Here is an 11,895-nt window from a genome sequence, read left to right as displayed (position 1 = left end):
GCAATGGGGGCGTGCCTAATGACCCAATAGAGGTGCCATCCTTGGAGGCAGAGAAACGAGTTTTTAGTTTTACAGGAATAAATTATCTGCCCCACAGTTTAATGTGAGGCAGTCTTATACCCCTAAGCTATAATAATTTGACATTCCTTTTGTTTCCGCATAGAAGCCCAGCTGTTGTCTGCTTTAATAAATTCATTCCGCATTTCTTGCCTGCTCTTATTGGTGAAGGGTGTATGCCTATTCACAATCACCCCTTTTTGTATCTGGTTTGGGGTTTTGAAAGGCAGAAAAAATCACCATTGCCTATTCATCCAATAAGGAATAGTGCAAACAGCATTTGCAACTTGATTTCTGAAATCAGGCGTTTATATTCTTAGTAGATTGTCACTTGATTAGGGAAATGTTTCCTGAGGAGTTGAATGAGCTTTTTTTCCTCCTGGGTTTGCCCCCAGCAATACTAGACATACTGGTGACATAATTACCCTTGCACAGGGCTGTTTGATATGTTACAGTGGTGTTCTCCAGTCCCAGGAAAAGCGCAGAAAAATACCTGGTTGGAATTGGGCCGTACGCCGTGTTCAACTCCTAACCTGGGCCTAGTGAACCCTTCAAAATTGGCAATAACCTTAAGCCAGGGTGGGAGGCCGCAAAAAGCTAGCTTTAGCACGCGCGTTCGGATTATAGATCCCACCAACCCGACTGTAAGTAAAGGGCCAGAGAAGGAGGCACTCTGGGACGCCGTCGGGCACCTCCTGATAAGGAAAGAGGTTGCCCTCGCTGGCTGCTAACCATGTCAATCATCTTCTAACTCATCCAGCCACCTCCCGTCTCAACCCTTACCCAGTCCCAGACCCTCGCCTTCTCATTGGTTGCCTTCCTTTTCCTTCTCTTTTCAGTTCCTTTTAAACACTATTTCCGTCTCAATCCTTCGCCTTCTCATTGGTTGTCTTCCTTTCCCCCTTTTTTTTTTAGTTCCTTTTAAACGCTATATCCGTCCCAGACCTTAGCCTTTTCATTGGCCGCCTTCTTTTTCCTTCCCTCCAGTTCCTTTTAAACGCTATTTTCCCGAGCCTAAGTCCCACCTCGTACACATAATTCCAGGAGCGTAGCTCTCCTGCTCCTCTCGGGTTGGTCAAAGACCTGTCTATCAAATTATGACGCCAAACGTAGGCTCCGTCGCCGCCGGCGGAGGGCCCGCCCCCTCCCGAAAGCGTCCCGAATAGTTTCAAGATGGCGGTGACGGAGGCGGCGCGGAAAACAATGGAAATAGGGCCGCGGGGGTCGGCCAGGCCCTGAGGCGGGGGATCGCGGCCTCCGCGGAGGAGACGCTCAAGTTCTGGGCCTGCTGGGCCGCCGCTTCGTCTTCCGTGCGCGGCGCCGGCCTCGGGGCTATGGCCCGATTGTAAGGACAGCTGCCCCTGCCGCCGCCGGGAAAGGGAAGGGGAAGGAAGCAACCACAGGGGCCCGGGCCCGGCTCGGGCCGATCGGGTGGGACAGCGGAGGAGGCGGCGCGGCTTGGCGCCCGCGGCGGCCCATGGTGCTGCTGCCACCCCCCTGCCCCATGGCGGAGTTCGCGATTCCGCGGCACAGTGCGGTCATGGAGCGCCTCCGCCGCCGCATCGAGCTGTGCCGGCGGCACCACAGCACCTGCGAGGCCCGCTACGAGGCCGTGTCGCCCGAGCGCCTGGAGTTGGAGCGGCAGCACACGTTCGCACTGCACCAACGCTGCCTACAGGCCAAGGCCAAACGCGCCGGCAAGCACCGGCAGCCCGCGCCGCCCGCCCCGGCCCCGGCCACCGCGCCACCCGCCCCGACCCCCGCCGCAACCGTCGAGGGCTCGGACAGCAGCACCGCGGAGCAGAGCCGCTCCAGCAGCGCCCTCATCGCGGTGAGTGAGCGCGGCCCCGGGGCGCGGCGGGAGGGTGGATCCGGCTTCGCTCGCGGGTACCGCAGGCTGCCAAGGTCGAAGCACTTCCCGGCGGCATTCCTCGGGCGCTTTTCGGCCACCCCTTCCCTCCCTTTGGTCCCGATTCGCGGAAGGCTGCAAGGGAAGGCACCGCCGCTTTGTGCGTCCTGGGGCGAGCGGGAGTGCGCGGGGCGGGTGCAGGCGCTGGTGTGAACCGCCGGGGCTCAGGGAAAGTGACGAAACAGATTCTGATTTGAGAAGTGGGAGGCTGCTCCTGCCGAAATGTAGGGGTGTGAGGTCCTGCGGGGCTGGGAGGAAGCCGGACCCCGTTAGGGCGAGAGGCGCCGTGGCTCGGCCCTGCGCGGCTGGAAGCGCTCCCCTGTACAAGTACCTGGCTCTCCAGGCAGGTCCCGCTGCTCAGATGGAGATTTCGTAACCCACCGTGTATGTCTTGAAAGGTGGTGTTGGCTTTTTTCATTCCCCGCGATAGGGGAACGGTATTGATTATTTTTATTCAGTTTTATTCCATGCCTGTTTTTTACGTTGATATAAACACCTTAAAGAGTTGTGAAAGTATTCTTTACAACATCCCCAATGTGGTTGTGCAAAAATGATATCTCTGGCTTATAGATGAAGAAACTGAGTCCCAGAAACATTGTTCTTGCTCCAAGTCAGACATCTAGGAAGTGGGCACTGGAACCAAGATCCTTTGACTGGAAAGCTCGCTCTTTTTACCTCCAGACCAAACCCACCTTTGAGAATGTTTTCCCACAGACAGACACTGAAGTAGACTTGGTCGTGTCACTGTGCTGTTCTGTGAACAATTTTTTTCCTTCATAATTTCAGTGTACTGAATTTTAGGATTGCCCACAACATAAGTAATTCCTATAACTGTGAATTGTAGAACGATTTGAGAACCTAACAGTGCTAGTAGGCCTGATGTTGAGGCAAGGAGGCTTGTCAGGAATAGGACAGTGTGAAATATTTTGAAAGTAAGTTACATAAATATAATCTTATTGCAGCACCACAGAAAACTCACTAGGAAGCTTGACTTTTGAATCCTGTTGAGATTTGCCATGTTTGTCACAGTTTTGAGATTCCTGAAAAGCTAGAGGACAGTCCTCATGGAGGCCTTTGGGAAATTGTAGAATATCAGGGTGACAAAATGTACAATATAAGCAACCGTTACTAGGATCTTTTCCTTAACTGAGTTTTCTACTGTTTGACCATACTAACATATGGCTTTGCTTTATAGCAGTTGTAAAGGAAAGTTCCTACTAGCATAATTCTCCTTTTCAGAATGGATGTCAGTTTTGAACTTTGTGTAGGATGTGATTCCCACCATGCTTCAGTAGTGACAGTGGAACATTTTATAGGTACAGTTAGAATCCCTAGTGTGAAAGGTAATTTGTAGTCACATTTATAGTCCTGTGTACAAAGGTAATTTATAGCCATATCCTTTGGGCAAGCAGTATATATTGGTGAGCTTTGTTGATGTAGGCTTTGATTTCCTCCCAAGAAGAAATAAAGCTAGAGAAAAGCACAGAAAGGTTTTCTGGGGGGGGGGTTGTTTGTTTTTAATGGTTTAGTAATTTCAAGGAAGGAAAGTAGAAGTACCTATTTACGTGTCATTTGTTGTAATGTAAGTTTAATTGGTTTTATTAACGTTTAAAATTACGTTCACAATTGATAAAATGGTGAGTTCTTGTCCAAATTTCTTATCACTTCACACCTGGATCAAAACATAGCACAGTGCCTGGCACTTAGTAAATTGATTGATGAATTGCTCAATCGTTCTCCTACCTGGTATTTCTCCCTTACATTCCAGTTAGACACTGAAGCCAGAATAATCTTCATAAACCACCTATTTCATCAGAAAATTTGCTGACATGATAATGTTCAAAATCTTTAGCCTGCAAGACTTAAATGAAATCTGGCCATGATCTTATCTTTCCAATCTCAGTTTCCACCACTAGTCTCAATCAGTCCACTTCCAGCCAGCCTGAAATACTTTGCTCCTTTCCTCATTTCTGCCTCTTTGAATCCTACTCTCTACCCTTTGAAGCTCTCCTTCACCTTCCAGCCCACAGTGATCTTTCCCTCCCTCCTTTCTGTTCCTATAGCTATCCTACTATTATTCCTATTAGAGTCCTACTCTAATCATTGCTGCTAATCTGTAAGTGCTTTGTCTTTACGGTTTGCCTGTCTTTTGTGTAAGCATTTTGAGGTCAGAAACCATTTGTATCCTTCATAGGGCCTTGTATTGAGCTACCACTTCCTGTTTGTTGCTGTTAAGGATTTTCCTTTTATTTAAGAACTGTACTCATTGAACAAATGCTCTCTAGTGCCCACTGAAAATAATTTTTCTCATTATGATTTTTCTTGTCTGTTTTAAGAACATATCATAATGTGTGTTGTGTTGTGTGTCCCTTTTTTAAAATGGTACTCTGCAGACAACTACTTTTAAGACAGCATGGCATAGAGAAGCAGGGCAAGAGACTCGGATGGGAATTCTGACAGAAAAGTACTAGGGCTGTGACTTTGGGCAAGTTATTTAACCTCAAGATGGAGATGATAATACCTTCACCACCCACCACAAAGTTATTAGGAAGGACCTTTTGCAAACCTAAAGTCCTACTATTAAAATTTTTATTAACATTTATCTCTAGTTAATTACAAGCAGAAGGCTCTGACCTTGAACACCTTTTAGACAGTTTACTTAAACAATAATCACATTTAATAGATTATTAAATTTAGTAGATTCTTAAATACGTCATTCTTTGTTAAAGTTATTGTCTGAATTCATAGACTGTACAAAATTTTCAGTCTGAAGTTGGCCCAGAAACTGGTGAGATTTTTTTTAAGACAAGCAAAAATTATATATCAAGCTCCTACTGTTGTGATAGGCTTTGTGCTAAGAAAACATACAAAGAATGAAACAGTCTTTATTCACAAACCGCTTATATTCTAAGGAGGGATGAGGATGCAAGGAGAGAGAGACAGAGATGTAGAGTGAATAAATAGAAACTGGGAAGTCACTTAACTTCCTTTAATCTTTTCCTCATGCAAAAGTGGGAATATTAATAATGATACTATTATACCTCATTGGAGTGTTATAAAGAAAGCCAGAGCGCTTTAATGTGAGCTGTTGTAAAAATGATACAGTGTTTCACAGAGATGTTTCTGGTTTTCAGGCATTAGTTTAAATGTAGTTAGTTAGCACTTGGAGCCTATTTCTTATCTTTGAGACTGAAAACTAAGGGTATCTTTTGATTGCTGTTATTTTTTTAGCAACTTCTTGTGTGAATTTGATTGTATTACCTTGCATTTTAGTGAGACCTCACTGTTTTTTTAAACCTACTATCTCAGCATTAGCCCTAACTAGCAAACCATTTTACACAACAGAAAAGGGGTTTAACTTTTGAAAAACTCTTTCCTGTAAAGTCCTTACTTCCTTCTATCACTAAAATGAGGAGGTAGTGACTACTGTTTGCTTAATTTACTAGTTAGCCTGAGTCAGTAACAGATTTCAGGTTGTTGGTTTTTTAAGTATTTAGAGTCTTTATGTCTTTAAGTATTTATGTCTATATTTCCCTTTAAAAAAAAAAAAGCCAGAAGTAGCTGAGAGTTAAGGTTGAGTTGTTTATAGTGGATCTAGTAGATTGTGGAATTTTGCTCTGGAACGTTCACCAACCTTCAACTCTGTAAACAAAGAATAATAATTCAAAATATCTGAAGCACTTCCTTTTAGTAAAGTGTTACAAAAGTCTTGAAATGATCTCTTCAACTACAGTTCTGGATCTGTGGAATTTGCTAAATGAGCAAACAAATTTCCTTAGGAAGATTATGTCGTCATTAGCTTTTAGTTCACAAAACTTTGTTACTGACTCTGTGGAGAGGAAACATTTTATCATTTTAATTATTTTTTCAACTAAAATTTCATTTTCTGCCTCCCCTTTTCCATTGAAAAGAAGAAAAACAAAAAACCCTTGTAATAAATAGGAATGGTAAAGGAAAATGAATTCCAGCATTGGCCATACACCCTCCCCCAAAATACTTGTCTCATTCCACCTCCTGCCCATTACCAGGCGGAAACATTTTAAATAAACAATATGCAAATAAGCTCACCAAGTTTCTCCAATGGGGAGAACTTTCTAAACAGTTCCACACCTACTCAGTCTTAATGTAAAACAGTAAAAAAGAGGGGGGTTGTAGGACTGCAGTTGGTAACCACATGGGTCTCAGCAGTCATTTAAGGAACTATTAAGTGTTAGGGGGCTTTTCGAAGAATTTTACCCCTAGTTGACAGCAACTCATGAAACCATCTACTAAGGAAGCATTGAATGGATTATAAACTATTAAGTTGAATGTCAAGGTCTTTTGTTACCTATTTCTTGAAACTGGAGACAGAAAGGGCCACAATGGATATTGTCCTTGAATTGGTGGTAGTGGTTGGGGAAATTATTTTTTTTCCATTATGGCTTAGCAATATATTTTGAAAAGAGTTATGTCAAGAGAAAACTTACTTTCATAGTTCTACATTGAAAAAATAAAAGAAACAATATTCGGTGTTCTTTTCCATAAAAACCTCTTTGCTACATTAAAAGTTACATGGTTTAGGTTCCATTATGACTTTTCTTCTTTAAAAAGGATTAGTTTTAATAGTTCCAGCCTTCAGAAGCTTCAGAATATTTACCTTTGCTCAGTGATGACATACTTTCAGTGGTTTGACTTTGATCTTAAAAAAAAAAAACCAAAAACATATAAGTCAACTTGAATAACCACATGCATCCCCTCTGGTGAAAACATTGAAAGGAAAAGGAAGATAGGGCAGGAGGTGGGTAAAGATTAGTTTTTTAAAGATGAAACTGTTCACAGGAATAAAGAAATCCTAAAATCAAATAGAGTTCAAAAACATGAATGAAAAATAGTTGATCACCTTGATGAGACACAATGAATATGACTGCTTAGTATTAAACTCTTCTTTGTGAATGAACTTAGGGTAAAAGGAGATGTTTCTGACTCATTTCCTGTTAAAATTTGTGATAGTCATAGAAATTAGAGCTTGGAACATTCCAGAATGAAGTGGCTTGGTGATCATTTTACAAACTGAAGCTAACAGTCATTTGATCAGTTGCCACACAGTGAGTTTGTGACAGAACCAGAGCTAGAACCAAGTCTTCTGACATATTAAGTCCAGGGTTTTTTCCAACAGATTTTCAGATTTCCAGTACAGAGTACCTTAATAGCAAAGTACCTTTACTCTCTTTTTTTTTTCCCCTGGAAGCAATTGGGATTAAGTGACTTGCCCAGAGTCACAAAGCTAGTAAGTACCTGAGGTCACATTTGAACTCAGGTCCTTCTGACTCCAGAGCCAATGCTCTATCCACTGTGCCATCACCTAGCTGCCCTGGTAATATTTACTCTCAGATGAGCTGCCTGTATATCCCTGATTTCCATGATACTTTTGCCCAGTCTTGAGTATGTTGATATCCCAGGAATTAAGTGAAAATGGAAAGGAAGGTCAAGGAACTTCAGAATATCCAAATCATCATTAGTTAGAATTCATTTCTAGCTACCTTCAGAGAAGAATATGTAAACAAAAATCCTGGGTGCCATCTTGGTCTAAATAAAAACTGGACTTTCCCTCTGAAAAATGTCTTCTATAAAACCTGAGTACAAACTAATGATTTTCCCCTTTTAAGGTATCACAGATTGACCTATATTTGAGATAAACAAGGATGCTAATTATAAAGAGCTATTCCTAGACAAACTCAAGTACTGTTCCTAGAAAGGGCAGAAGATTCAGTAGATTCAAAAGACTGAAAGCTTGCCTATTAAAACAGATCGGTTATATTCAAGAAGTTGTGAGAATTAAACTGATGCTTGACAGTATTTCAGGCAAAGGATGTAAATGGTAGGAATTAGTAAATAAATGTGTACATCTCTTATGTGCAAGGCACTTACCAGGTGTTGATCAGGGTGTAAAGATGCATACTGTCTGGTTCCTGACCCCTGGGAACTTAAGAGGAGATAAATATGCAACATACCTGTCAGTATAAAACATAATTCAAAATTTTATATTAGGTAAGCATAAAGATTTTTGAAGAGTCCTTCTGTTCTCTTTTGAACCTGATATCCAACAGTAGAGACCGATGGTTTATATTTCATTTTCATTTCCCTTTCCTGTTTTCTACCATGCTCAGATTTTGCGGGGGGGGGGGGGGGAGCCATTTTTTTGTTTGTCATTATGAATTCTCTGACTTTTCTCCCTTAATGATAATGAATACATCTTAGTAAAGTGGAAAGAGCATGGGAATTGGAATCTGAGAACCCTAGGTCAGATCCTAGCTCTGCTCCTTGTCTCTGGGCATGGTTCTCTCGTCTATAAGATTAGGGCATTACATCCTAATGGTACTTAAAGTCCCTTCCAACCTATGTTTCTCTCCTCTTTACTCATACTATGTATACTTTGTCCTAATCCCTAATTTCTTCCTAGTCGGTACTTTTTTTGTTTTTTGTTTTTTTTTTTGTTAGGGGGTGCTTTTTGGAGGGAGGGAAGGTACCGTGTTTCCCCGATAATAAGACCTATCCCAAAAATAAGCCCTCCCCTTACTGTGTAAGATTCCTCTAAAATAAGCCCTGCCCCAAAAATAAGCCCTATTGAGATTGCTACTGTAGTGAAGGTGATCCCCTGCACTACACGCTACATTACGGTACCCTCTGTATGCACCGTCCCCTCCCCCCCCCCAAACGCACGCCGTGCTCCGAGCTGCATCCAATCAGAGCTGCAGCAGTGAGCACGTCATCCTGTTCTTCCCCGGTGATTTGCTTATTGAATAAAGGTACATTTTTTTGTTCACATTTACCTGTTTATTAAAATTGCTGTCAATGTTCATTAAAATAAGCCCTCCCCTGAAAATAAGCCCTCTGGTGTTTTTCTGTCCAAAAAAATAAGACAGTGTCTTATTATTGGGGAAACACGGTAGGTCAATTGGGGTTAACTGACTTGCCCAAGGTCATATGGCTAGAAAGTATTTAAGTGTCTGAAGTCAGATTTGAACTCAGGTCCTCCAGACTCCAGGGCTGGTGCTCTGTTCACTGCTGCCATCTAGCCACCCTAGTACTTTTTTTTTTTTTTGGACTGAGAGCAAACCCATAGATTTTCAAGCCTGATTTTTTTTTGAAATTTTTTTCTATGAGAATTTTTACCGCCATTTGAACTACTTTAAATTAGAAAGTTATTTGCTAGGCTACCTATTGATACATCTGATTTTGTCCAGCTGCTTTGTTTCATACTCTGATAACTTGTTTCCATGGTATCATGGTAACACTTAGAACCAACAGAAGGCAACTATTCCATACATTCTGCCAAAGATCTATGGTTTCATTGGATATTTCCTGCACCATTACAGATCAGGACTACTCTCTACCCAGTGGATGGTCTTCACAAGTTACTATAATGAGAATAAAAAGAAATTATCACTTTGTGGCCAACTTGGGGGATGAGTGTCTCCATATTTATGACTAATCCTCAGATGACAGACCTACTGAAGTTGGTACTCTGATGGCATAAGCTTTTAAGAACAACGAGGTATAATGGAGGATACTATGCCTTATTCATTATTATTCATTTGACTATTAACTTTATTGGGAGACGTAGTACATTCACTTAAAAAAGCAAATTTTTTTCCATATCCAGTTTCTGTGGATTTAGCTAATACCTCTTCTGGACATTTCTAGATGACATCTGCATTGATTGAGTTGGACAGAGTGTTTCCTCACTGGAGAGATTAGAGGTTCCAGCATTTAGAAATCAGCTAATGTCTGGGCTTGGTGAGCTCAAATTAGTTATGCACTGTTCTCATACAACCAGTGTTCTAGAGATCTAATCCTATCTGTGATTTAGTGGAATGAACATTAGACTGGTAATCACATGTCATGGGTTTCCTTTGAGCTTTTACATTGGTTAACTTTAGGTAAGTTTCCTATCTTTCGAATGGGACACCTCTCAACTAAATGTTGTTTGCAAGGATAAAAATGAGAGAATATATGTGAAATATTTTTTAAAAGGACTGATGACTGATATGCACATTGTGCCAATCAAACTATTGATCAAGTATAGATCAGTCCTTTATTTCTGAGGAAGTCTAGTGATTTGGTGATCTTGTGCTACTTTCTGGCTTATTGCTGAAATAGGGTAGAGCCCCCATTTCTTTTTTTTTTTTAATTTGTTTTAATCAGCCAACACACACCTTCTCACCCTTCCACTACCACCCTCTAAATTGAGAACACAAGAAAAACAAAACCTACTAAAAACACAAGGTAATGAAAACATTTCCACATTGACCATTTTCTCTACCACCACCACCCATCCGAATCCCCAAATTTATCTCATTCAGCATTCTGATTCTTTCACTTCTGTCACCAGGTGGGTAACATATTTCCTTAACAGTCCTCTGAAATCCCAATTAGTCATTTGCTGATAAGAGTTCAGCACAATGGTATTTCATCATATTTATATACCATAATTTGCTCACCCATTCCCCAGTTCATGAGTACATTCTCAGATTTCTCATTCTTTGCCGTCTCAAAAGAGCTATAGATATTTTTGTACATTTTTAGAGTTTGTTTTGCTCCCCTTTTTCTATTTCCCTGTTTTAGTGAAATGTATTTCTTTATTCTGTGTGTGTGTGTGTGTGTGTGTGTGTGTGTGTTCCTTCTTTTGAGCAGTTCAGATGAAAGTGAGGTTGGAGTGATAACTGCTCCCCCTCACTCCTCCTCGTTTGTATATATGTCTATTTTTTTTTTTAAAGCAATTGGGGTTAAGTAACTTGCTCAAGGTTACACGGCCAGGTGTTTCTGGGTGGGTGCTAAGTGTCTGAGCCTGGATTCGATTCCAGGTCATCCCAACTCTGGGGCTGGTGCTCTTACTCACTGTGCTACCTGGCCACCCCTATGTCTGTCTGTTTGATACCCTGATTATATTCGAGAATTTTCCCTAATCTTCCTTTTCTTTCTTCCCCCTTCCCCCACCAGTATATTCCTCTTCCCCTTTCTTTCCATTCCTTTTTCTTTTCAAGATCAAGACATAACAGAACCACTCCCAAGCCATATCTAATTGGACTCCCATTATGAACTCTGATGATGATAGGATTCAAAGGGAACACCTGTTCTATGTCTTCTCATATTTGAATGTAAGCAATTTATCCTTGTCTAGTACTTTATTATTTTTCATTCCTGTTTAACTTTTTTATGTGTCTTTTTATTCCTGTATTTTAATTTCAGAGTTTCTCTACTCTCTAGTCTTTTTGTCAGGAATGCTTGAAAGTCCTTTATTTCATTAAAGATCTATTTTTTTTCCTCTGTAGTATTATGTTCAGTTTTTCTGGATAAGTTATTCTTGTTTGTAAGTCCATGGCCCATACCCTTTTTCTTCTGGAATTTCATATTCCAAGTTCTCCACTTCTTTATATTAGTGGCTGCTAAATCATGTGTGATCCTGACTGTGGCTCCTAAGTGCTTTAGTTCCTTTTTTCCTGGCTGCTTGCAATATTTTTTCTTTTACCTAAAAACTCTAGATTTTGGCTGTGATGTTCCTGGGAATTTTCATTTTGGGGTTTCTTTCAGAAGGTGATTGGCAGACTCTTTCTATTTCCACTTTGCCTTCAGATTCTAAGATACCTGGACAGTTTTCTTTTAAGATTTCTTGAAATAGGATATCTGGGCTCTTGGGGGGAGGGGAAATCATGGCATTCAGATAGTTCAGTGATTATTAAAATTTTTCTCATTTGTGTGTTCAAGATTAATTGTTTGTGCTAAGATACTTTACATTTTCCTTCTTTCTTTTTTTTTTTTTTAAAGCCTTTTGACTTTGTTTTAATATTTCTTACAGCCTCATTATGTCATTGACTTTTAATTGATCAATTCAAGTTTTCAGGGAATTTGTGGCTTGGACAAAGTATTATATCCTTTGTGCCATGTTCATT

At 41.1% G+C, this 11,895-nt stretch overlaps 1 protein-coding gene across 1 annotated transcript in view; it reads left to right on the top strand.

The window, feature by feature from the left end:
* The first annotated feature begins 80 nt into the window (after positions 1–80).
* MAML1 (mastermind like transcriptional coactivator 1) overlaps positions 81–11,895 on the top strand; it is a 53,671-nt gene continuing 41,856 nt past the window's right edge. The window contains exon 1 of the mRNA XM_069077755.1: positions 81–1,888. Coding sequence (XP_068933856.1) covers positions 1,535–1,888 — 354 coding nt within the window. The 5' untranslated portion in view covers positions 81–1,534. The remainder of the gene's footprint in view (positions 1,889–11,895) is intronic.

The sequence above is a fragment of the Petaurus breviceps genome, unplaced genomic scaffold, assembly GCF_028583685.1.
Source record: "Petaurus breviceps papuanus isolate PSGF00001 unplaced genomic scaffold, PetGlider_PUasm1.0 90994, whole genome shotgun sequence".
Lineage (NCBI taxonomy): Eukaryota > Metazoa > Chordata > Mammalia > Diprotodontia > Petauridae > Petaurus > Petaurus breviceps.
This window is presented reverse-complemented; position numbering and strand designations above follow the sequence as displayed.